The sequence below is a fragment of the Camelus dromedarius genome, chromosome 14 (assembly GCF_036321535.1).
Source record: "Camelus dromedarius isolate mCamDro1 chromosome 14, mCamDro1.pat, whole genome shotgun sequence".
Taxonomy (NCBI): domain Eukaryota; kingdom Metazoa; phylum Chordata; class Mammalia; order Artiodactyla; family Camelidae; genus Camelus; species Camelus dromedarius.
Genome location: NC_087449.1, coordinates 43186066 through 43212218, shown reverse-complemented (window position 1 = coordinate 43212218; position 26153 = coordinate 43186066). Strand labels below are relative to the sequence as shown.

The 26153-nt window shown below is 38.9% G+C and overlaps 1 protein-coding gene and 1 long non-coding RNA gene across 11 annotated transcripts in view; one reads left to right on the top strand and one right to left on the bottom strand.

Annotated features, from left to right (window-relative positions):
• The window catches only part of MACF1 (microtubule actin crosslinking factor 1), a 313971-nt gene that overhangs the window by 74365 nt on the left and 213453 nt on the right, over positions 1 to 26153 (top strand). Inside the window, exon 1 of one of the 10 annotated variants that reach the window (XM_064493717.1) lies at positions 18362 to 18819. The exons of the other annotated variants lie outside the window; for them this stretch is intronic. Within the exon in view, the coding sequence (XP_064349787.1) occupies positions 18711 to 18819 (109 nt within the window). The 5' untranslated portion in view covers positions 18362 to 18710. Of the gene's footprint in view, positions 1 to 18361; positions 18820 to 26153 lie in introns of those variants that run through there. 10 annotated transcript variants of the gene reach the window in all.
• On the bottom strand, positions 20415 to 24010 carry LOC135322887 (uncharacterized). The gene is made up of 3 exons (XR_010383882.1): positions 23713 to 24010; positions 21997 to 22145; positions 20415 to 20558 (listed from the first exon to the last, which is right to left on the bottom strand). It is a non-coding gene; the product is annotated as an uncharacterized LOC135322887 (long non-coding RNA).

Genomic DNA, 26153 nt, shown 5'->3' with positions numbered 1-26153 from the left:
CTTGTTGAAAGTTTCCTCTGCTTTCTCGTTAGCTGCAGCCATCTTTTGATGGTCACATTAGTTCCCCTCCTGGGTTTTCTAGGGGCATGCTGGAGGCTGTCAGGAAGGAGTTAAATCACATTGAACTTGTGGAGAATAATTAAACAGTGATTAAGTGATATTTTAACTTCTGCTTACCGGGGAAAAAAAAATTTGTTTTGTAGTTTTGACTGAAGTTATCTTATCTTTGTTGGCCAGGGTTTGCCTGCCCTTCTTCAGTTTCATTTTTAGCTATAAGGTGAACTCCCCCACACACTTCTTTACTGATGTCCATCTTTGTCTTTGGTCGTATTTCTCCCTCTTCCCCTTTCCTCTTTACCCTTCTCCCCCACACCCTCCACTTCACCTCTGCCTCTTTCTCTCCCTCCCCTATATTGCTTTAATTGGTCTGAGAAAACCAGTTCCACTCAGAACAGTTGGAGTGGGACTCAGCTGCCCTTCTGTGTCTTCTGTTACTTGAAGGCCTTAAGATGAAGCTTAGATAGGAGATTTGGGGTATTTGGAAAGCCACTGGACTAGTGGGAAAAGCGCCAGATAAGGAATTGAAGATGCCTGGGTTTGAATCCCAGCTCTGCTGCACACTAGCTGTATGATCTTGAACACATTACTTAATCTCCATAAGTCTCAGTTTCCTCTTCTGCAAAATGGGAGTGATAATTCCTACCTGAAAGAGTAAGAATTAGAGAGGATTAGAGTTATGTATGCAAAGATCATTGCCTGGCACACACAGTAAGCATTTAATTTTGTTTGAAAGTGGGAGCTTTGCCTTTTGGTTGAAGGGGTGAGAGTTGATGTTAGGGTTTAGACTACCTTTGGTTAGCTTTTTGCCTATTTAACTATATATTAATTATATAGTTTGTGTATTATAATACATATTAAGACTTAATATTGCTTCTCTTCTTCCAACTAGATTGCTACATACAAGTCCATTTTATATAAAATTTCTGATTCCCTACCCTGATACTGATACAAAAATTTATTTCTCTCAGGGATGATTTGTGGCCAATTTATATAAAAGAAGATGTAAGTTAATTTCATATCACTTTTTAATTTTGTCATATTTGAGGCATTTGTGGTAGAGAAATAGATCATAGTTATTCCATCCTTTTTCCTTTACTAAAGTAGAATGAGCCAAAGCCAGTGGGGCCTGGTGGAGCCCAGAGCCTTTGATGTTCCTTTCAGCCTTAGTTATGTTGGCTAAGTCTCCAGATCTAAGGATTTAGAGTGCTCAGCTGTTTTAAAAACTTATTATAAAGCGTAATGTGTTGCTCTACAGTATGAAAAATATATTGTGCTTTATAATCAGTATCTTTTAGCATGTTACTTTTTTGGGGGAGGAATCTTCAAAATCAAGTGTGTCCAGTATGCTTAGTATCTGATAGAACATAAGGAAATTTGAGTATTTTTGTCTCAAAGTATCAGAAAACAGTGGCTCAGATTACTTTTTGTGTGTTCATGATTTGGAAGACTTAAAATTGTTAAGATGGCAGTACTCCCCAAATTGACCTACAGATTCATTGCAGTCCCTGCCAAAATTCCTCTTGGCTTTTTTTGCAAGAATTGACAAGCTGATCTTAAAATTCATCTGGAAATGCAAGGGACCCAAAATAGCTAAAATAATCTTGAAAAAGAGGAATAAGTTGGAGGACTTGCACTTCCCAACTTGAAAACTTATTACAAAACTACAGAAATCAAGACAGGGTGGTAATAGCATAAAAGATAAATAGATCAATGAAATAGAATTGAGAGTCCAAAATTAACCCTCTACATTTATGGTCAATTGATTTTTGACAAAGATGCTAAGACAATTCAATGTGGAAAGAATTCTCTTTTCAACAAATTATACTATATGCAAAAGAATGAAATTGTACCCCTATCTCACACCATATACAAAAGTTAATTCAAAATGGCTCATAGACCTATGTGTAAGAGCTAAAACTATAAAACTGTTAGACAAAAACTTAGGAGTAAAGCTTTGTGACCTTGGATTAAGCAATGGTTTCTTGACTATGACACCAAAAGCACAAGCAACAAAAGAAAAGAAAAAAATATATGAATTAGATTTGATCAAAATTAAAAACTTGTGCTTCAAAGGACACTATTAAGAAAGTGAAAAGATACGCAGCAGAATGGAAGAAAATATTTGCAAATCATATGTCTCATAAGGGACTTACGTCTAAAATGTATAAAGACCTCGTAGAACTTAACAGTAAAAAGACAAATAGTTTAATCAAAGTGAGCAAGAGATTGAAACAGACATTTCTCCAAAGAAGATATGTATAAATTACTAATAAGCACGTGGAAAGATGTTCAGCATCATTAGTCATTAGGGAGATGCGAATCAAAGCCACAATAAGATACACTTCATACCCACTAGAATGGTTACTATAATCAAAACAACACAGCGAGGATGTGGAGAAATTGGAACCCTCATACACTGCTGGTGAGAATGTAAAATGGTATAGCTGTTTTGGAAAGCAATTTGGTGATTCCTCAAAAAGTTAAAGATAGAGTTGCCACATGATCCAGCAATTCCGCTAAGTATATATCCAAGAGAAACCAAAATGGATACCCAACAAAACGTGTACACAAATGCTTATAGCAGTGTTATTCATAATAGCTCAAAAATGGAAACCATCCAAATATCCATTAACTGATGACTAGATAAAATGTGGCATCTCCATACAATGGAATATTATTTATCAATAAAAAGGAATGAAGTACTAAGTGGTGCTAACATGGATCACCCTTGAAAATATGCCATGTGCAACAACTTGAAAACATTCTGCTAAGTGAAAGAAGCTTGACACAAAAGACCACATACTGTATGATTCCATTATACAGAATGGGCAAATTCATAGAGACAGTAAGTAGACTAGTGGTTGCCAGAGGTTGAGGGGTGGAATTGGAAGTAACTGCTAATGGTTTCTTTTGGGAGTAATGAAATGTTTTAAAATTACATAGTGGTGATGTTTACACAACTCTGTGAATATACTTCTGTTGAATTATATACTTTAAAAAGGTGAATTGTATGGTATGTGAATGAAATTCAATAAAGCTGTTATCCAAAAAATTTAAGGTGATTTGTATGTCTGAATAGGATTTTGTCAGTTTGCACTTGACCCTTTAATCCCTGCCGCCGTGAATCTCTAAATTGGAACATCACTGTCTTGAGCACTGGGCAGGTTACTCTTGCCCCAAAGCCTCAAGGTAAGAAATTTAGGTTTGCAATTACTTCTTGCAGGAGAATAGCTGATGGCACTTTGTGTGAGGAACCAAACCTTTTAAGGTGAATGCTCTAAGGTTGAAGCCTCTCCAAGTTTTAAGCTTGACTGCCTGTGCCCTACCCAGTTCTCATTTATCCTTTCAACTATGTGTCCCACTGGAATAGACAGTTTATGTTTTGGGCCCCATGCCCCATTCCCAGCTCCACCTTACTTTTCCTTTCGTACATTTTTCCCCCAGGCTGTTGATCTTGCTCTAAGGCATTCTTTCCTGGGAGATATGGAGATAGCTGGAGGAGCCGCTGGGTGGCGCCCTGCCCCCAGAACATTGGCAAATGAGAATGACTTGCCTGGAAGAGGCTTAGGTCAGTGTTGGCGAGAAGAGATGATTCATTTTTCATCAAAGGAATTTCAAAGAAAACATAATGACAAGATGATGTCAGAGGAGCAGGTAGAGACAAGAACCTTGATTGAGGTGCTGGAGGATCGTGTTGGATAGTATGGTTGCCTGGGTAGTCAGAATGATTGACTGACATAGATCACAAGAAACGTCACCTGTTTTTAGTTCCTTTTTCATGAGCCCTGGTGTGGGCGGTGCTCAGTGCCTTCAGAGCCTGTGGTCAAGTCTGTGCCTGCCTTGGTGTACTGTGTTTGTATCTGACTGAGACATCTCATGACATCCTGTGCCAGTCGTGGACTTATTTCACACACAGTGTGGTGTGTATGGGTTCTTGCACAATGTGCATCAGCTCCATGGCTCACAGGGTCTGTGTCTGAGAATTGAAAATCACATAGTGGCTTGAGGTAAGGCAATTTCCCTGATAATATTAGATCCAGGCACTTGCCTAGATATCAGAAGGTCAGATCTCAGGGACTTTAGCTTATTGCCAAAAGTACTCTGGTTCCCTCCAGTGCTCTAATCTTAGTTAAGTTTCTTTTCTTTTCTTTTCCTTTGAGTTGGGTGCCCTCCTTGGTATGTATGGATGAGGCTGATAAGTGGGGGAAACCTACAGTCAAGAGGAAAGATAGATAAGTTTTGGTATCTTTTCATACTGCAAAGCACTAAAGTTGGTTAGGTGTGCAGGCTTCCATTTGTATTAAGACTGTAAGGAATGCCCCTGGTCATCACCATGTTTTAGTCTGTGTGATTATGAGGTTGGAGGCTTTACAAAAAGATATAACAGAGGGTATTTATTGGTAGTATTCTGCCTCAGGATTCAGGTCTCAAGGAATATCTGGGAAGAGATGGCTTAGCAATATCAATTGTTGCTTTTGTACTTTATGAATCGCTCATCTGAAAGTGGCATGAAGAAAGGGCTTTTAGGTAGCATAGGACACTGCCAAGAAGCAGGAGATATTGCCTCTTTTTAGGATATATCATAAGCATGAAGAAAAAGTAAAACAAACAAATAAAAAAAACCCTGAAGTTGGAAAAGGAAGGGAGGAAAACTTTATTACTCGGTGCTGCTGTCTTTAATCTGCCTGATGGTGAGTTCTGGTTTTGGACAATACTGCTAGGTGCACTGTGGGACTACACGTTTGGAGTAGGATTTGAAGGACATGAATCAGACAACTTGTTTCTTAGAGAGGGTGCTGAACTTTCCTAGGCCCTAGTTGGCAGCATCCCTCCTCCCTGTTAGTTGTGTTCTCTCTGTATCTCTCCATGAAATAACAAATCATTAGAAGAGACTTTTAACCTGAAGTGCCAAAGAACCCAAGGGAAGATGTTCTCTAGAGTGTGTTTGATTTGGGAGCCCCCTGAGGATAATTTGTGATGACACTGTTTGAGAAATCACCAGTTGGCTGGGGGAGGGTATAGCTCAAGTGGTAGAGCACATGCTTAGCATGCATGAGATCCTGAGTTCAATCCCCAGTACCTCCATTAAAAAACCAAATAAGTAAACCTAATTACGTCCCCTCTGCAAATAAAAAAGAAAAGAAAAAAGAAATCACCACTTGGCTCACTGAGCAGAAGCAGCAGTCTTGACCTGAACATGTTCTTTGTACTTGCCCCATAATATGTGCAGGTCCTCTCTCCCTTTGGTTGGGAACTCAAGGTCTCTAACCGTGAGGTTGAGAAGTGGTAAAGGAGAACTCTTCTTACATACTAATTAACCAGAATGTTAAAAGAATCTGTATGGGAGCTGAGATTCCAAACATCTCTTGTGATTTTTTTGGTGGAGGAGGAAAAGGACTCCTTTAGCAGGGGCTCATTATCACCTGCAGGACAAAATCCAAACTCATCACTTAAGACCTTTCATAATCCAGCCCAACTTTCTATAAAATTGTTTTAATCAAAATTATATTTATTCTTATTTTAAAAAGGTCAAATATTACTATGAGGCTTATAACAAAAAGTAGTCTCTTGTTCTATCCCTTCCCACCTCTGAGAACTGCTTCTAAGTCATTTAGCTGTTTCTTTTAGTATTTTCCACTGTACTTAAATATAATCTTGTACTAGTGATTCTTGATTTTTCAGTTTTAGGCATTATCTGTTGATGTTCTACTATAGGAAATTAGGGTTTTGTTCTTCCATTCCTGCCCCCTTTACACACACACACACACACACACACACACACACACACACACACACACACACACACACACACACCCACACCCTCCTTCTTTCTATTGTCATACATTATTACCATTGCCTGTTGTTCAATATTTAGATGGTTACGATTATATAAATACTGCTTAAAACTGAGGCACACAGTATCCTATCATTATCTATCCTCTTTTGGCCAACTTTTAAATTTTTTTTCCTGGAATCAGTAATTGTTCTATTTTATCATTATTTACTGTTCTGCGTACCTATCTCCCCACTCTCCTATGGGACTCTAAGACAACTCTCATATGTTGGAACATATCAAATATGGTTCAATATTTTCTTTGGAGACATCCCGCAAGAGCTTTCTGTTCTTCAACTCAAGCCTTTAGTAAGTATCACTCTGAGACTTACCGTCACCACCATACTGGGAAATTCCTTCACCTCTCTTATGTGTTAGATCCCATGTTTCCTGGATCTCATGCAATAATTTTTCTTGGACTGTTTATCTCTTCATTGGAAAATGTCTTAGAGTAGCTTCCTGAGAAAGGAAACATGAGAGGTTAATATTTTGAGTCTTTGCTTATTTGAAAGTATCTTTATTCTACTTTTCATTTGATGAAGAGTTTGGGGTATAGAGTTCTAGATTACAGATGACTTTCCGTCAGAATTTTGAAGGTGTTCCTCCTTCTGGCTCTGTTGCTGATGCGAAGTTCAGTGCCATTCTGGTTCCTGACTTTTGTCTGTGGTCTGTTTTCTTTTCGATAGCTATTAGGATTTTGTTTTTATCCCTGGTGTTCTGAAATATTATGGTGATGTGCATTGATGAAATCTTTTTTTTAATTTACAGAGTTGGGTTCTCTGTGGGTCTTCTTTGCTTGAAAATGCATCTTACATTTACTAGTTCTTTGATAATTTCTTCTCTTCCATTTTCTCCTTCTGGTACTTCTACTAGTTGGATATGGACTCCATTGGTGGATCCTCTGTCTCCCCCGTCTATATTTTCTCTATCTCTTTTTGTTCTAATTTATAGTGAACAAAAATTAGAAATTTTTGCTGTCATGTATTTTTATTTCTAAGCATTTTCCCCTTTATTCTCTGAATTTCCCTTTTTTATGGACTTGTTCTTGTTTTATAGCAATATTTCCTTTTAGGGCTCTCTGAGGATATTAATGACCACCCCCCTTCAATGTTTTCCTCCGCTTCCAATATTGTCTCTGTTTCAAACTGCTGTTTATTTGTTCATTTGGTTTCTCTCTTTCGTGTTAGAGACTCTCTTATGTCTGATGTTTCTTGGTGATGTTCATAATTAAGAGCCCCTAAAAAAGCTGATTGTTGACTGGTATGCTCTTATGAATGACCAGGTATGGGAGGTCCATTTCCCCAGGGAGGAATTGTCCTGTTTCCTATTTAGCCTGGCAGCCAGAGCTCTGGGGTTGCCAAGCAGGACAATAGGGCAGGGGGAGGGTCTTGTTGTTCATTATGTCAAATTTCACTTAATACTCCTGTTTTCAGTGAGGCACCTTGCTTCTGACCTCACATGGGCCTGAAGACTTTCATCAGTCTGTGTAGCACCTCCCCCTGCAGCTCTCCTTCCCCTCCCCTCAAGCCTTCAGAGGTACCTAGTGCTTCCAGTTCCTGAGCCTTTCTGGAGTCTTGCAGCATTCTTGACCTTGTCTCTTACTGGTCCCCGTCCCCAACAAGCACTTAGCAGAAAGAGAAAGCTGAAATTGAAATTAGTGACCATTTATTTTTCCACTCTCCAGTTTATCAAACTTTTGCTGATCTTCTTCATTCTTTTTTTCAGTGGTTTTGTGCCATTTTTATTCCTTTACTCTCATTTTTCTGAGGTTTCAGAAAGGAACAGAGGTAAATGTGCATATTAAGTCTGCCATGTGTAACCCAAAGTGGGCAGAAGTGAATCTTCCAACCTCTCTCTATCTCTCTCTCTCTCAAGTATACAAACTCTGTGCTCTAGCTTCACTTGTACTTTCTTTTTCCCATCCTCTTGCTTGTGGCATCTCTCCTCCTGGAATGTCTACTCTTCTCACTTCAGACTGTTGAAATCCTGCGTATTCTTCTGGGCCCAGTTTATATGCCCCATGAATGGAAGCCTTTTTTTTTCTTCCCCTCCTTCCTCCAGCTGGAAATGATCATTCCTTTGACTGAGTTCCTAAAGTTCCGTTTTCTGGATTTTTGTGGTCTTGCCACTCACTCTCATGACAAAGCATATACTGCCTTATGCTATAATTATTTATACACATGCCACTTCCCTAGTTAGATTGTGAGCTCTTAAAGGATAATGTAAGACTGGTTGTAAATTTTTTTGTTACTGATAACAATTATAGGCAACTAAATATTTCGCAGAACCACAGAAGTGGAAAAGAATTTAGAGATCTGGAATGTCAACTCATTTTATGAATAAATACACAGATCCAGTGTGATTAAGTGATGCTAGAGTCATACAATAAGCTAGCGGCAGAATTAGAACTATAACCTCATTGTCTAGATCTCTAATTGCTAAGTGTAGTCATAAAATCTGACATCTGCTTAATTAAATATTCTGGTTAATCTGGGGTTAACTAACCAGAGGGCACTTACTGTTTTATTCTTGTTGAAAATTTTTATACATATCTTTTGGTCCTAAGTAATTAGGTAAATTTTGTCATAGGTAATTTCTTCCTTTTTCTCTTTTTCTTTTCTTTTCTTTTCTTTTTTTGACAAATCGGGATATTGAGTTTTCTGGGTTTCGTCAAAAACTGAGCTGGATAATAGTTTTCTTCCAATGCCTCAGGGACCCACAGATTATAGGTGAGAAAAATAGAGGCAGCTGTACTGGCAAATGCCCTAATTTCAGGGGGGAAAATTTAAGTCAATGATACAGTGTATTTGGGGGTGATTCTTTTTCTTTTTCAGTAGTAGGGTGCATACAGGACTGAACAGGCCCACTTTAGCTGGGTCCTAGTTAAAATTTTGCTGTTTGATAATTGATGATTTCCCTGAGTTATCTAGCTCTTGGCAGTCATTTCCAGAATATTTGAGATAGCTCCATAGATTCGTCATGTCTAAGGGGTTGGAAACTCCAGGAATATCTATCAGGAGAAAGTTGATCTACAACTATTGTCTGTTTAGGGTTTGTTGAATATCATATGTGCCAGCCACTAAATACAAAAGCCAGATGCCATTCTTTTCCTCACCCCCGACTTGAGGCACTTGAGGATGGATGGGCAGGTGCTTAAGAGTCTGCCTCCTCCTCTGAGATTTGGTTTTCATCAGGGCTTTGCCTCACAATATAGGGCTGCATAATAGCAGATAGTCTGATACTGGGGCTGGCTTGCAGTCTCCATTGGGCAAAGCTATTGCTAGATAAGCAGTGTATGGTGGAATGAACCGTGACTGACCAGTAGGCTGGGGTAGGCTCCACTTCATGCCCATCACTTTTGGTTTTATCAAAAATAGAAGCTGTGGTCCCCAGATCTTAGAGAGTAAGAATTTATTGTACTCAGTGGTGTTTCTGCCTTTGCCTGTTTTTTCATTGCCACCTGGCTGCCATTGGAGGGAATTCACTATAGCTCTGAGTCCCTGCAGGGGGTTGAGAGGAACTATCCCTGTTTCCAGGACAGGGTGGGTGTTCTCTTCCATTAAAACTGTTACCCATACTTCCTTTTATTACTCGTTAAGTCAGAGGCAGCTGGGAGGATGCATTACTCACCAGACACACATAGTGGCCCTGACTGAAGGCAGGGAGTCTGGGCTGAGATGAGAGTGAGTCAGCTCAGGGAATGGAAAAAATGCAGGCTAGTGGGGGTGGGGGTTGTGTGCCAGTGACTGTTCCTTCTCTGCCTGCTCTCTTCTCTATAAGGACTCATTACAGAGATGTGAATACTGGACATCCAGTTGGGGCAGCCAGTAAGCCAACCGAATTGTGGTAATGTTTCTTGTGAAAGGAACAAGCTGAGTGGACTTAGCTTTGTTGTCTTCTGTGTTATGGGTATATATGGGTTTCGAGGCAATCTTGATCTTGTATAATAAAGTTCTGTGTGTGAGAATTTCACTAGAATAAAGCAGTCACAGAATCTCTTTGTCTTGGTTATGAAATTCAGTCTTCTACATCTACCTTTGTCCAGTAGGGGTCACTGGGGTATTAAGCTTTAAAGGAAAGAAACTGTCACTAATCCTGGAATAGACCAATAGATTCCTTGTCTTTATTGTGGCCTCTTTGTACAGTGAGTACTATCTATTTTTTCATATTAGAGCAGAAACAAAAGATGTGAACTTGCATTAAGAACTTTGTGAACTTACTGAATATTTGAAAAGCAGATTATTCAAAATGCTAGGTGAAGCAAGAAGTAAAGGCTGAGATGGAATTGGTTTTATGAATAAGATTTTAAGAGCAATTTTTAAAGAAAATGGAAGGAGACAGGGGAAAACAGTTTATTAAGCATCTGATGTGTACTTATGTAATTTACATATATTCATTATTTAATCTTGACAGCAACACTGAGAAACAGGTGTTTAAATACACATTGTACATACTAGGAACCAGAAATTCAGAAACATTAAGTAGCTTCCCTAGGGCTGCATAATAATGAAGTGATACTAGCAGGGGAGATCCCATTAGACATGTTTCATTTGACTTTGGTCCTTGGATCCTGGTAAGGGGTCATGAGATCAGAAGGTGTTGTTAGAAGGTAAGTGGAGCCTGGTGGTGGACTCTCCTGAGAAAAGCTAAAATGATTTTTGTACTGGATTAGGGTTTGGAGCAAGCTCCAAGGGTCTGCAAGTGGAAAGAAGCTGACAAGTCTGTCTTTGTCTTCAGGGGGCAAGTTTTACCTCTTTTTCATTTAGGGCTACTGCCAGGATCTGGAAAACTGTCTCAGAGAGATCTAAAATTAGCTCTTTGTTTGTGTGCAAAGCTTGGTTTCCATGGATAAATAGTTCAAGCTGATCTCTCTTACCTACCTCTTGACATGGCCTGGACGACTCTTCTGAGCCTTGAATGTTGTTGCCTACTGGTTGTCAAGCCTGCCCTGTTTCCTCATTGTTGACTCCCAACCCCTTTTGTCAGCTACATGCCCATTCTGCTCTCTGATATTTGGGGTGTCTCAGGAAAACTAGAGTTGATCATGTGTTCCTTAGCCAGACCATGCTAAAAGACATTTCCCATTGAGACCATTTTTTTGTTTTTATTTGGAAAAGCACTTAAAAAATGCATTTAGGCAGGATTCGAGTAAGATGTTAACCCTCCTTCAGTGTGCTTGGAGTGATAGATATTTGGAATGATAGATATTTCTGGACAAAAATAACAACCTTGGCAAAATTCAGAAGCAGCTCCCACAGATAAGGCTTCTTTATTCTTGTATCTTCTTTTTTCCATTTACTTAAGATACTGACTCTCAGAGTATCCTGGAAAAAATTTAAGAGCTAGATCTTGTTATTTTATTTTTTTGATAGAAATGGTCAGAACTCCAAAGAGAGGGGTTATTTAAAATGGTAATATAGATATAAGGTTGACGAAATAGTCTTATCTTTTTCCTTTTTGAAACAGTGCCATTGAAGCCCAGTTTGTCTTATTCACTGAGTTGGTGATGTGGAGTTGTTAAATACCACACATTCTACCTTGACTTACCTCCTTGCATTGGCTATGAAGATGACCTGGTGCTCTGCTAGGGCATAAATGCTCCAGTGTGGGAACAATAATAATATTTAACATTAATGGGGGAATGTTTAATTTTTAAAAAATAGTTAATAGTGAATTCTTACTCTGAGCTGAATAGTCCATCCATTTTCTCACCTAATCCTCACTGTAACACTGTGGAGAGGTAATTTTATTATCCTCATTTTACAGATGGGGAAATTGAAGATTAAAAAGATTAAGTAATTGGTTCAAAGATAACAGCTAAAAACCATCTAGCTGTTATCAGATTCTGAGTCTAAGTTTGGCTAACGGATTATGTTAAATTTAGAGTTCTGGGAAGAGGAGGAGAGAGGGAAAGAGAAGAATGGGGCTTGGGGAGAGTTTGGCTGTTGGACAGAATCCATATCTGGAGAGACTTCTAGAAGTGGAATTTTTGAATCAATAAATTAACTTTCTCTCTTAAACTTGCAGGTAGATTTGGAAGTTTGCTATTAAAAGTCGCCTGGCAATAAATGTACAAAATATAAAATCGTTTTTAAAAAAATGGCCTAGCCCCCTCATTAGTGTATGTTATCTTCTGGGCCCGTCTGGAGGAGCATATCGAGTTATTCCTGTTATAAAGAGGAATAGTTTTCTAGGCACTTGCTCTCTGGTGTATGTTTTTGTGGTCAAAAAAGATGCATTCTCAAGGAATTCTTGTATTTTGGGAATTGTCATAGTTTGTTGGACCCAGTTTTGCTCTTGCTCGTATGCTTCCCCCTTGTACTCCTGGCCCTCACAGCGCTTGCTCTTCAGGTCCTCTTGCTCTTCCGTTCATTCGTGCGTTCATTTATTCACTCATTCCACAAACGGTTATTTAGTGATGAGACTTTATACAGGAGAGCAGATATCCATCTAGCTTCAAAAACTTTAGTGAAGGAGTAAAAATATACACACGACTATATTATAAAGTAGAAAGTGCTAAATGTCAGTAAAGAGAAACATGAAGTATAATACAAGCTCACGGGAAGGAGAAGTTTACTTCTAACCGGGAGTCAGCAGGGAAAAATCTGTGGAAGTGTTGGCTTAAACTGGTCCATAGGAGTTGAATTTTGGCATGTGGAAATGAGAAGGAAATACATTCCAGGGTAAGTGAGGGAAATATTGTAAAGCCAGAGAGTTTTGGACTTAATTTGCTAACTGTGGAGAATCGAACATTTTAGAATGAAATTACAAATGAGCATTTATTTAGCATTTAAGATAACCAGTCATTATGCATGCTTCAGGGAGATTAATCTCACAGTGAGTGAGGACAGGATTGGCAGGTTGGAGACTAGGATTAAGTAAATTAGATTTGGTAATTTTGGTAAATTATCAGTTTACCAAGGTTTTGTACAGTCTGAGCAGTGTTCAGAAGTCTCGTGATCAGATGTAGTTTGTTTGCTGTTCCTCCAAATTATGGTAATAATAGGAGATATTTATTGAGCATTATTGTGTGCCAGGTACTATCTAAACACCTTAAATGAATTAACTCATTTAATCTTCATACAACTCTGTGGGACAGGTACTATTGTTATCATCATTTTACAGATGAGGAAATTGAGGCTCCTTGAAGTCATTTAAGTAACTTGCCCATAGGTGCTAATGTGACCTATATAGTAGAGTCTGGATTTGAACTCAAGCAGTCTGGCTTCAGATTGGGCCTGTGATTACCATGCTACTAAGATGCTCATGGCATCTAGGTTATTGAGCAAGAAATTTGGATATTTTCCTAACTGTGTTGTATTCAGTGACTCTTGGGTATGTAGAAAATTCTTTGCAGGCATTCTGAGACTTTGCTAAACCTTGGAGATGGGAGCCATGGATGTCTCCTGATTAGCTTCCGGGAAGCCCATATCCTCTGCCTTCTGGAATCATGGGAGGAGGCAGATGACAAACGCTCAGGGCCAGGCTTTGATGCCTGGACCTATTCCCAGGAACTCAAGGTTTCCAGTCCTGTCAGTCAGATGCTAGGCTCTCTACCAAAATTTTAATCTCAGGGATATTTACTGTTTTAAGAAAAGTCTCTCTTTGTCAGCATTATTTTTCTAGATTTCAGTCTTAATCGTGATAGGTCTTTATTTTCAGTCTGTATCTGCTGAAGTTCTGGTTCTTGTGGATGTCAGTTATTTTGAGACCAAGAATAACTGCATGGCATTTTGAATAAAAATACAGCCTCCTTTCTCATAGGCTTGATTTCGTATCAGTCACATACACTAAAGCTATTCTGGGATGTTGCCTTATTTTGAGATTTCTTGTGGGTGACAGTTGTGGGTGACCATCTTAAATGTTTGTGAGTGAAGTAATCTGATAAAAAGGCAGGTCTCAAGTCTTAATGAAGTTCAGAGTCTTGCTTCTGCTCGGCTTTTTGGTGGTTTGGAGCCCTTCCCATTGGTTGTTAGCAAGGGATATCCTGGGGGGTGCTAAATATGACTTTAAATGGCTGTTCTTTGTGTAATAAATGATCTCTAAAAAGAAAAGAAAACTAGTCGCTCCACCCTTCCAGCTCCTAACCACTTCCTGTAAATGACAGCGCACAGATCCATCTTAGTTTTGCCGAGTGAAGAAATTATTTTCACAAAGGCAGTTTCCCTGCCCTTCTTTCTTCCTTCAAACATGCACTGATACATATACACAAAGGCTGGAAACAAACTTTTTACCTGTCTTGGGTAGAAAAATGGGTGTATCCAAGGCATAGCATATCATTTTATAAAGATCTTATGAAGAGTAAATTACTTTGGATTCTTTTTATTATCTTCTCTAATAGTACAGTAGATTCAGAATGTATCTTGATATTTGATTCAGAATGTATCTTGATGTTTGAGTGCTTCAGATTCTTTTTCCTTCAAATTTTCTAAGTATTTTTGAATGGTGCAAGCATGATGTGTGATTTTCTAATTAAGGCAGGTTTGCAGTGGCTTCGGGTAGCAGAATAAGTTGGAGAAATGGCTTTCCCTTTGGGAAATGAAAATATGGTGAAGATATTTATAAGATTGCAAAAAGTGCTGTACAGTGATAGCACAGACATCACTAGCACTGTAATGTTTTGTGTTGAAATTGAGATTGTTTCCTTAGAGCTGAGTAGAGCTATTTTAAGTCTTATAAAGGGGAAGTCTTCCAAACATACAAATATCTAAAATTGTTTAGCTTCAAGTTAGCATACTTATGTTGCCAGCACTTTTCAGCAAAGGGAGGCAGTGTGATTAAAATATATTGATTTGAAATCAGACAGATAAAAGTTCAGATGTTGGTTCATCCTCTTTGTGACTCTGGGCAAAATGAATTTTCTGAGTCTCAAGTTCTTGATTTATAAAATAAGGATATTTTAGGGGATATTATAGGAATTACATTGAAGTAACAGGTGTGAAGGTGCTTTCTAGTAGCTGCTCAATAAATATTAGTTTCCTTTCCGAGCAAGTCTGTCTTCTTTGACCATCACAGGAGTTTCTTCATGATGAGAGGTGTGTCATCGTCATCTTTGTGTCCACTGTGTCTAGATTAATGCTCCATGTCTTTTAGTGGGATGAGTGAATGATGTGTTCTGTTTCACAAGAGAGCTCTGCTCCAGCACAAGCTCTGGCTTAGTCTCCACTAGATTGCACCATTGATTTTTTTCTCCCTAGTGCTTATTTCCTTCAGCAAACATGATTACATTTCACATGTCAAGAAAATTTCTATTTTGACCCTCCATCCCTCTCTCTGCTCCCTTTCATAGCAAAATTCCTTCCTAAAATGAGTTGTTTTTAGTTTTTGTCACTGATTCCTCCCTTTTCTCTTGAATCACTGCAGTTAGGCCTTTTCTCCGCTGTGCCATCAAAACTGCCCTTGTTCGAGTCACCAGCGACCCGTACATTGCTAAGTTCAGCGATCAGTTCTCAGTCGTCATCATGACACAGTAACAGTTTAGTTACTACTTCTTAGAGCACTTCCTTCACCTGGCTTCTGGGGCAGCATGCTCTTTGGGTTCTTCTCCTAATCCACTGGCTTCTTGTTTGAGTCTCTTTGGTGGTTCTTCCTCTTCCTTATCTGATGTTGTAGAGTTCCTAGGGCTTAGTCCTTGAACTTGACCTCTTCTCTCTCTCTCTGTTTATTCCATAAGTGATCTCAGCTAATTTCCTGATTTTAAAACAACAGCCTGGGTCTCTCCTGGAACTCCGGATTCATATGTTCAACTTCATTTTCAAAGTTCCACTAAAATGTTTACTGAGCGTTTCAAAGTTAATATATGAAAAGGGAATTCCTACCCTTTCCCCTCAAAAAACCCAAGCAACTACAACCACCAGTGAACCCCAAACCCTCTACTTATCTGGCAGCCTTCTCCTTCTCAGGAGATAGCAGTTCTGTCCTTTTAATTTCTCAGGCCCAAAACCTGGAAGTCATTCTCAACTCTGTTCTTTCCCTGCTCACCTGACATCCAGTCTATCAGCAGATTCTGATGATTCTTTATAATTTGTCCAGAATATGACCACATCTCACCATCTCTACCACCACACCTGGGTCTCAGTTATCATCATTTCTAGCTACCAATTTTCATCTGGATTATTGTAATGGCATTATAACTAGTTTCCCTGCTCCTGCTGTTGCCTCTCAATAGCAATATAGCAACAAGAGTGATCCTTTTAAAGACTGAGTTGAATCACATTACTGTATTACATGAAACCCTCCAAAGGTTTCCTATTTCATTTAGAATAAAAGCCAAGTCTTTACAAATGGCCTATGCAGCCATAGTGATCTAGCTCCCTCTCTGGTCTCACCTCCTCACACTCCCTTTCTCTCTTTCAGCTTCAGCCATTCTAGTTTCCTTAATGTTCCCTGAGTACATCAAGCCTACTTCTGCCTCAGGGACTTTGCACTTGCTCTTTTGTTTGTTGTCTAGATAGCCACATGGCTTGTTGACTCCTACTTTGTAGGTCTGCTCAAATGTCATCTTACTAGAGAAGTCTTCCCTGACCATCCTATACATAAAACTGTGAACATCCCCTCCTCTGGCTCCCTTTCTCCTCTTCATCTCCTTTAGTATTCTGAATAGCATTTATGTGACAAACTATATATTTGCTTGTTTGTATTTATTTTCTGTTTTCCCCTATTCTACTTGTATATAAGCCCCATGAGAGCAAGGTCTTTGTTTTGTTCACTACTGTGTCTCCAGTACCTAGAACAGGGCCTGGCACATAGTATATAGTAAATATTTGATGAATGAAATGTAGGTTAGCACAAAATTATAGATGATCTTGAAGCCAGATTAAAACATTCATATTGTATTAATTCCTTCATCAAGGGCCCTTTACTATTTTTCTGGTTAGTAGATTGTTCAAATCTAAAACCCTTCTTTTTTATTTAAAAAGGGGGAGATAACTTTAGAGATATTAAAGCAGTTTACATTTCTAAAGCTTATTTGTGACAATACAGCATGTTTATATACCATAATGTAAAAAGGCACTGTAGAAATAAATAAAGAGCTAGTTTGGTAGAAAGATGAGGCTATAACCCTTCTCTGAGTGATGGGTGTTGGATGTACTCTTGGCCATTGGGTCTTCTGTGTTACTGTGTATCCATACTTCATTTTGTAAGTACCTCTTCATAGGAAAGTAGATGAAGAGAGGCGCAGTGGCACTGCAAGAACTTTCATGTTCAGCTTAGGTTGTGCAGGCTTCTTTCTTTAAATAAATTTGCCAGGTTTATTGAAATGTAACTTAATATACAGTAAAATTCACCCTTTGGGGTCTACAATGTTGTGTTTTGACAAATGTATACAGTCATGGAACCATCATCACAATTGGCATATAGAACAATTCTATCACCCCGTGAAGTTTTCTTGTGTTTCTTGGTAGTCAGTTCTCTTCCCTCACCCTGAGCCCCTGGTAACCACTCATCTCGTTTCTGTCTCTGTAGTTTTGCTTTTCTAGAATATCATATAAATGAAATCACACAGTACGTAGCCTTTTGTATTTGGCTTCTTTCATTTAGCCTAACGCTTTTGAGATTGAGCTATGCTTTGTATGTATCAGGAGTTTGCTCCTTTTTGTATTGCTGTGGTGTATGTAGTCCACTGTGTGGATGCACCACAATTTGTTTATTAGTTCACCAGATGATTGACATTTGGGTTGTTTCCAGTTTTTAGTTATTTTGAATAAAGCTGCTATAAACATTTTCTTACAGGTTTTTGTGTGTACACTTGTTTTCATTTTGCTTGGGTCAGTACCTAGGAGTGATAATTGCTTCGTCATCCCGGTATGTGTGTGACTATTTTCTAGAGTAGTTTCTAGAGTGGCCAATTTACACCCCCACCAGCGGTGTATGAGGGTTCCAGTTGTTTTATATCTTGCCAAGACTTGGTATTATCAATCTTTTTTCAGTTTTAGTCATCCTGCTGGGTATGTAAGTGTTAAAGTGTTTCCAGTTGCTGCTACAATGTCCATATCAAGTTTTCATTTGCAAGCGGGCCTTAGTTTAGTGGAAGGCATTGTCTTCTGCTGTCATTGAGTATCCTGATGCCCCCTAGGGCAGCTAGTAGAACTTCAGTGGATTTTTCAGTTCTCGAGAAGCACACTCGTGGAGCAGTTTTGCTCTCCTTGTTGATCTTCCTCATGCCTGACATCAGGTCTGTTTCATGGAGCTTGCTCTTTATGTGATCCTCTCTGTAGTGATGTTCAGGTCCCTTACCTCCTCCCAGGTTGTGCGTGTGGAAGGGTTGCCCTCCAACTGTGCCAGGGAACTTGTGGACATTTTGCATCCTTGAGTACTTTGCCTCCTCCCTGCAAGTGGTTCCCTAGTGCTTCTGTGACTTTTTTCTTCTGGCTCCATCCCAGCCAGGCTGGGAATGGAAAGTTAAGAGTGTGACGTCCTCTGACAGCCTCCCTTCTTGTAGAAGGGTCTGAGGCTTGTTTGTTTAAGCTGAACAGAGGATGCCAAAGATAGAGTTTGAGTCAGCTCAGCACTAGCTTAGGCGCCCCTTTTCACTCTCCTGGTTCCTCCTTCCCTTTCCCCTCCCCCTTTGGCCAGTTGTTTCCTGGGCTTTGTCTGAGACACACTGTACAGTTTTTCCCTGTCTACTACTGCCTGCTGAAAAGCAGAGGCGAGATGGAGGAGAAGCCGCCAGGAAGTTTCTGACAACACTGAGTTGTGGGCCTCTGCCTCTGTGCTGATAGTACAGGACAGCAGTAACCTCAGGAGAAAGGCATTTAGAGCTGTGCTGCACTGTGGGCTTGTGGCTAACTCGGAAGGAGAGAGGACGGGCCTGGAAATGCCTCTCTTAGATTCATCTTATTTACCACCAACCATCTTTATTTTGACTCACGTTCTTGGAATTGCTGGTGTTCTTTACTGGAAGAGATGTGCCAGAGGCAGAGCAGGTAACTGGTGCCCAGTGATTCTTGAAATCTGCTGTGGGACTTTTGAGGGTGGGGTGGATGACGGAGGTCTTCGCAGTTGCTTTCCTTAAAGGGCCAGTACGGCCTCTGGGCTGGGTGCTGTCAGACCTGGGTGTGTGTGTGATGAAACCAGGCTGCCCTGGGACCATTTTGGGAAGTGGACCCTTTCCTGTTCTGTGAGGCTTGTCTGACTGGAGGGTGCTGGCTTGATGAGGTGATGTCTGGGCTCGAGGGTGAGGGAACTGGCAACTATGCTGGCTTTTGTCTGTCCTCAGAGATTGGAGCCCTTCCTTTCCTTACTTTCTCAGTCTCAAAGTGGATTTTGGATCTTTTTTTTACCAAAAACATACAGTTACTATGTTACCCTTCTCCAGGTGCTCGTGTGGGAGAGCTTGTGGGATTAGAGAAGTTTCTGGATTTGGTGTCTAGTCGAGTGGGAACAGGCAGAGGAGGAAAGGTCAGTGAGAGGAAAGGGTCGTGCAGTGTCCTTGCCGACTTGCATCTTGTAACACGGGGGTGCTTCTGTTCTCTTTGATAGGGTTGAAACTGTTCTTTCCCCTCAGGAGCTACACAATTTACTCTGTGTGTATCCAAGCCATCCTGTTCAGTGCAAGGAAGTTAACTGTTCTTTTCCCCAGGCATTCTGCCCCTGATACTCAAAAAAAATTTTTTTTGGAATTCTTTTTAGTAGTAGCAGACCCCTCTTTCTACCAGTATTACTATTTATTTACATTATATTCCTTTGGCTTCTAAACGCCCAGTGCCGAGATCAGCCCTGTCTTTAGCTGATTCTAAATCTCCATAGTTGAGGATTAATAAAGTCCCAACTTTTGCTGGTGTACACCCTTGGATCTCAGCGCCTTTAGTACTGACTTGGTGACCTGCTTTCTACCATCAAACCAACCTATTGAAATACTTGTTACTTTATATCTCACAATTAAGATGGAGATTTGATGACTTATTACTTAGCTTTCTATTAGAAATTCATGAATGTTTGACAGAATTAGAATTAGATTCATCCATTAAGTCCCAGAAAAGCTTATGACTAAATATTCAAATCCCAATGTGTATCTGTATCAGCAAAAGCAGACAGACATTTAGAAATACATTTGCTTGTGTGGTGGTGTGTTTTAAAAGGTAGCCCAAAGTGGCTTTCCTGAAATGTAAGCCTGTATTTGAGCTTAGAAAGAAAGCAGGAGGCAGACATGAGTTATTCGGCTCTATGTACTGTGTCATGCGTAATGAGAAAGTAAATACTACCTAGGCAGAGGCTGCTGCTTTCCATTTTTCTGTGCATTAAGGTAATGGCATTTCTAAATCACTAGTTGATTAACACTTTAAAAAGTTTGTCTTAAGTATAGAATTTGCTGTTGAACTTAGAAATCATAGCCCTATCTTTGAAGTGCTTTCTTGTTCATGTTTTGGAAGTATTAATTTCATAAATAGCGAATAAATACATTGAAATAAAAAGAAAAACATTGTAAAAGCTGTTTATTTTTATGAAACAAATTTGATTCTAGTACGTAACACTTATATTGGGAATGTGCTATGTTCAGTTTATCTATAAAACTAGAGCAATTGTTTTTCCAGTTGGAAAGTATAGATTCTAAAACTTTCACAGAAGTTGCAGCAACATGGATGGACCTGGAGATCATCATTCTAAGTGAAGTAAGCCAGAAAGAGAAAGAAAAATACCATATGACATCACTTATATGTGGAACCTAAAAAAAAAAAAAAAAAAAAAAAAGACAAACGAACTTATTTACAAGACAAAAACAGACTCACAGGTATAGAAAACAAACTTATGGTTACCAGCGGGGAAAGGGAGTGGGAAGGGATAAATTGAAAGTTTGAAATTTGCAGATACTAACTAATACATATATAAAATAGATAAACAACAAGTTCATATTATATAGTACAGGGAACTATATTCAGTATCTTGTAGTAACTTACGGTGAAAAAGAATATGAAAATGAATATATATATGTTCATGTATGACTGAAGCATTATGCTATACACCAGAAACTGACACAACACTGACTATACTTAAATAAAAATATATACACAAATAAATAAATAAATAAAACCATGTTATTAAAGTTATTCATATCTTAAAAAAAATAAAACTTTCACAGAAGTATTTGAGATTCTATACCTATTTTATTATTTCAATGTTAAGATGTATTTTATCTATTAAAATATATTTTAAAATGACATGTACATTCTAATGTAATGTCCTACCTGCCAGTTGGATATCACCAGAATAAAGTTTCTCTACCATCTCTGTGTATATATTTACATTGCTTATAAATGTGTACCTGATTTAAAAGGTGAAGATTGTCTCTTCTAGTCTGGTCTTTTCTTTCCCCCCTAATAGAAAGTGTGTACATTGTTGCAGAACACACTGTGGAACACAGGTCCTGTGCTTAATAAATTCTAGGCAAGGCTCAGGTGTTCAGTTCATAATAGTGAGTAGGTGCCACATTGTTAAGTGGTAATATTGTAATATTGGCTTAATGTGTACTACAAGTTTTTGTGTTTCCTGTCCCACTTTTCTAGTCACATTTACATATTATAAGAATGTACATAGTTTTTAGATATTGAAGGTATTTAACTTTGAAACAAACATTTCTGCTATTCCTTCATGCTCTTGTATCAGTTTATTTAAATAATACCCTGAGATGACAGGCAAACTATGAAACTGTTACTGTTTGTTTCTATTTATATAAACCAGTTTTTAAAAAATGGTTCCCTGCCGTAAAATACAGGACAGAAATAAACAGTTGCTGATATAACTAAAATACTCTCTAATTTCAAATCACAATTACCTGATTGATTATGTCATTTAGCTTTAAAAATAAGTAACTTAAACTTGAATCTATGAAATTGATTTATACTATTAAATACTGATATTATATGTTCTATATGTTGAGTTTCATTTAAGATTTGTTTGGAAAGTGTTCTCCTGTCAAAAATTGAAGACCGCTAGATTTCTTTTAGTGCTGCAGTTCTGAGATACCATGTTACAGTAAATCTTCACCATGTTTGAATGGATTTCTGACTTCTTCCATTCTTAAAGGTGATACCATATTCTATATTGCTCTTAGAGTTGGAAGGGACCTTATGTATTAACCAGCCCAACCTTTTACTTAGTCTTACCCTTGTCAGAAGTTATTCTTCCTTTGTTTGAAGGTCTTTGGTTGTATAACATACAGCCTATCAACTCTTCATTATGTTGGTAATGGAGGAGTTGTTTTTCAAGCTGAAAGTTGCCTCTCTGTAATTTACGCCCATCAGCCAAATTCTGCCTGGCAAAGATCAAGTATACAGACGGTCCCCAAATTACAATGGTTCAACTTAGAATTTTCGACTTTAATGATGGTGTGAAAGCAGTTTACAATCAGGGAAATCATTCTTTGAATTTTGAATTTTTTTCTCCCCTCCCCCCAGTTTTTGTTTTGTTTTGTTTTGTTTTGAGGAGGAAGGTAATCTAGTTTATTCATTTTTTTAATGGAGGTACTGAGGATTGAACACAGGACCTCGTGGATGCTAGGCAGGTTCTCTACCGCTGAGCTGTGGTGCCTCCACCTGAATTTTGAATTTTGATCTTTTCCTGCATTGGTAATAGGCAGTACATACTCTCTCCTGATGCTGGGCAGTGTCAGCAGCTGCAGCTCCCATTCAGCCATGTGATCATGGGGGTAAACAACTCACACAACCATTCTGGTTTTCACTTTCAGTAAGTAGCCTGAGAGATCCAGCACTTCATTGTGAAACAGACTTTGTGTTAGATGATTTTGCCCTCCTGTAGGCTAATGCAAGTGTTCTGAGCACATTTAAGGTAGGCTAGGCCAAGTGATGATGTTTGGTAGGTTGGATGTATTAAATGCACTTTTGACTTAGGATATTTTTAACCTGCTGGGCTTATCAGGATGTAACTGCATCGTACGGAGATCTGTACTCCCTCTTGTAAGTGTCAGGCTTGCCCATACTTAAGGCTGTCTTCACCAGCCTAGACACTTCCCTTTCCATCACTGTATGCAGTTTCCTAACTCCTTATTCTAGTATTCCCTCTGAACAGTTAAACTGATGATTTTTGCTTTGAAAATGTGGTGGTCATGTGTGTGTTGAGAGGTGAAGGGAGTACAGCAGAAACTTGGGAGAAGAATCACTGATTACTATTCCTTAGCTTTCCTTGGCTATTTTTGCTAGGTGTTATGGGTCCATTGGTGAGATCTAGTTATATAAGCACATGGCTTTTACAACCATGTTCCCAAGTCACCATCTCTTAAGCAGATGTAAACAAAATACAGGAAGACATAGTTTGTACTGAAGCCATTTAATACCTGTAACACAGAATTCAGCCCTCGCGTAGTACTTGGAATTTTAAGTAGTTTTCAGTATACCTGGTCCACACTTGTATTCACATACATTATCTCATTGTTCCCAAGGCTTCCTACTGTTTTAGTTTTCATCTTCATTTCTTCTTTACGGGAGTGTTGAAATAATCTATTTTGCCCACTCTCTATGCTCCCTCTGCCCCCTCGCCCCAGTCTGTCTTCTAACTGTAGCCAGAGTGATCTTTCTAAATAACGAGCTATCTATGTCACTCTCCTGCTTTAAAACAAACAAAACAAAACAAAAACAAAAACAAAAAGCTTTCTTTCTGCTTTTAAAGGAAAGTTTAGACTCTTTAGCGTGAGATAAAAGGGTTTTCATGATCTGCCCCGTCTGTTTCACTAGTCTTACTTCCTGTCTTGTTTTTATAAGCACTCAGTACTCAAACATCATTTAAAAACTTGTAGATCTCTCCCTGAAATGTATCTTTTGTTCAACTGGACTACTTGATGCTTATCCTTTAAGGTAAGTACTTACCACTTCTGAAGAGCCTTCCTTGACTAAAATAAGAGCTCCTCTTCTACGCTCCAGTAGCATTCTGTTAATTCTTCTTATTCCAACCTGTGTTGTCATCTTGTTTAGCTTCTCTCCTCACTAGTTAGATTCTGTTAGACTGTAAGATCTTTAAGAACAGGGACTCTTACTCATCTCGGTTTCCCAAGTGTCTGTGACAAAACAGATGTCAGTAAATGTTGCTTGAACAAATAAATGGAGGAATTAAGATAGCGTTAGATGAAGCTGAACCAGGAACTGTCCCTGTTCATTTGTATGTTTACAGGGCTTGGCTGGCTTGATGTGCGGCCTGCGGCAGGTGCTCAGTGTAGGGTAACCGAATGATACAGCGTTGCCCTGTGTTTCAGTTTATTAAATTCTATGTCATGGTAGTATAAATAGAAAAGGGGCTTTCTTTATATACTTGAGAAGAACATTTGAATTTTTTGTGTATTTGTGGAAGGATAGATTTCCCACTATGATCTTGTTTTCTGTATCTGTAAAATGAAAGGATTGGACAATCCAATCTTTTAAGGTTCTTTGCATTTCCGGCATTCACTGGGATGACCAGTTACGATGCCTGGATCTGGATCACATGAAGTACAATCTAGAATTTTGCCTTTTTTTTTTTTAAGCAGCTCCAGCACACTATTGCATCTCATCAAACTGAAGACAAGGCATAAAATGACCAAACCCTGTACACAAACAATTGCTGTCTCCCCTCCAGAGGCCACTCTGCCTTTGGTTTTCTTGAACTTCAGCGTAAGACTTAAAGGTATTCTAGTTAAATTTTGTCCTGTGAGATTTGGTGTAGATTTTTGAGATGGCTTTGAATCTTGATTCCTCCATTTATGACTTAGCCATGCATCTTCCATTTGTATTATTTAAGATTGTGTTAAGCATGTAATAGGCACTCAAGTATTTGAACAGACGGTCATATATCTAATATATCTTTACTCAAATGACTAAAGCATTAGATGTTTTAATCAAGATGTAGTCTTTCTCTTTTTCTTTCCTTAGCTGTTTTTTTCTAGATTGCGCAGTGTGGTAGGAAGACCACTGAACTTGAAGTCAGAAGATCTGGGGTTCTAAAGTCCTGGCTTTTCTGTTTACTACTATGTGATATTAGACAGGTCACTTAACTCCTCTGGACTTCAGATTTCTAATTTGTATGAGAGGTAAAAAGACTAAAGTCTAATTTTCTATGAATTCTGGCAGTGTCATCATCTGGCCCATACTTGGATGTAGTATGGAATTGTAGTTGAGAGCTTGTTGAGAGTCTGGGGTCAAATTGCCTGCATTTTCATCCTAGCTTTGCCCCTACTGGCAGACTGACATTATTCTGTCTGGGCCTCTGCTTCCTAATCTGTAAAATGGAATTAATAATACTACATGGTTGTTTTGAGTTAGTTCTTAGAATATATTCTGCATATGGTATATAATTTTTGCTATCATTGTACTTTTTTAAAAACAAAAAGTATCATCAAAGACATAGCACTTTCCTCTGGGCTTCTAGGGCAAAATATAAGTGCTTGTCTTTACAATTGGGAATTTAAAAATGTGATAGAAGCCAATGTGGAAGTGTATAAAAGTTAGTGACATATTATGAATCATTGTCTCACATGTTAGAAGGAAAGACTTCGTCTGCTTTACTATCCTCAATAGTGGGTGATTTTGATGTTTTAGAAAATAAATCAAATATATAGCTTCAGTATTCTGTGCTATTGAAAGAATGCCAGTAGCTGTAAATTCTCAGATAACCTCTAGCCGCATGTGGAAGTACTGGCTCGAGTCTCTTCTCTCCATTCAAAATTTTAACGATGTGCATGTAGCAGCCAGAATCACTTTTTCCTGCCTCTCACATCTCTGGACATCTGGTGAACTATGAAATGACTAAATGTTAGGCAAAAAAGGAAGGGGGAGGGCCCAGATAATCACTATACAGGCTGGTTTCCTCTGGGTAATTAAGAGCTGACTGTCTTCATCAGGGTCCTCTCCTTTCTGTCAGCAGCAGCTTCCCTTTTGAGGCTCAGGACCTCCTGGGATCCTCAAGGGAAGGCCTGTCTCCTGGTGGCTAGACTGACATTGCTCACTCTCTTCTACTTTCTTCAGGCTGTAGTACCTTCAGAGGAATTAAGTTCTGCTTGGATGCCAGGGGAGTGAGAAAAAGGCAGGCTTTGGTTCACCTTCCTCAAACCTTACCCAGTAATGATCTTTTTGATCTTTGGAGATTGGGAAATTATTTAATATTTCTAGAGGTTGCCCTATATACTCATTTGAGATATTCCGTAAATCTTCAGTTGACCATAGTTAAGTGTTTTTATTTCTTAACTTCCCATAACATTCTACCTCCTTACATATACAGCTTCCCACCCCTTTGAGTTATTCTGGTTTAGGTCCCCCTCAAAGACAGCAGAGTATAGCAG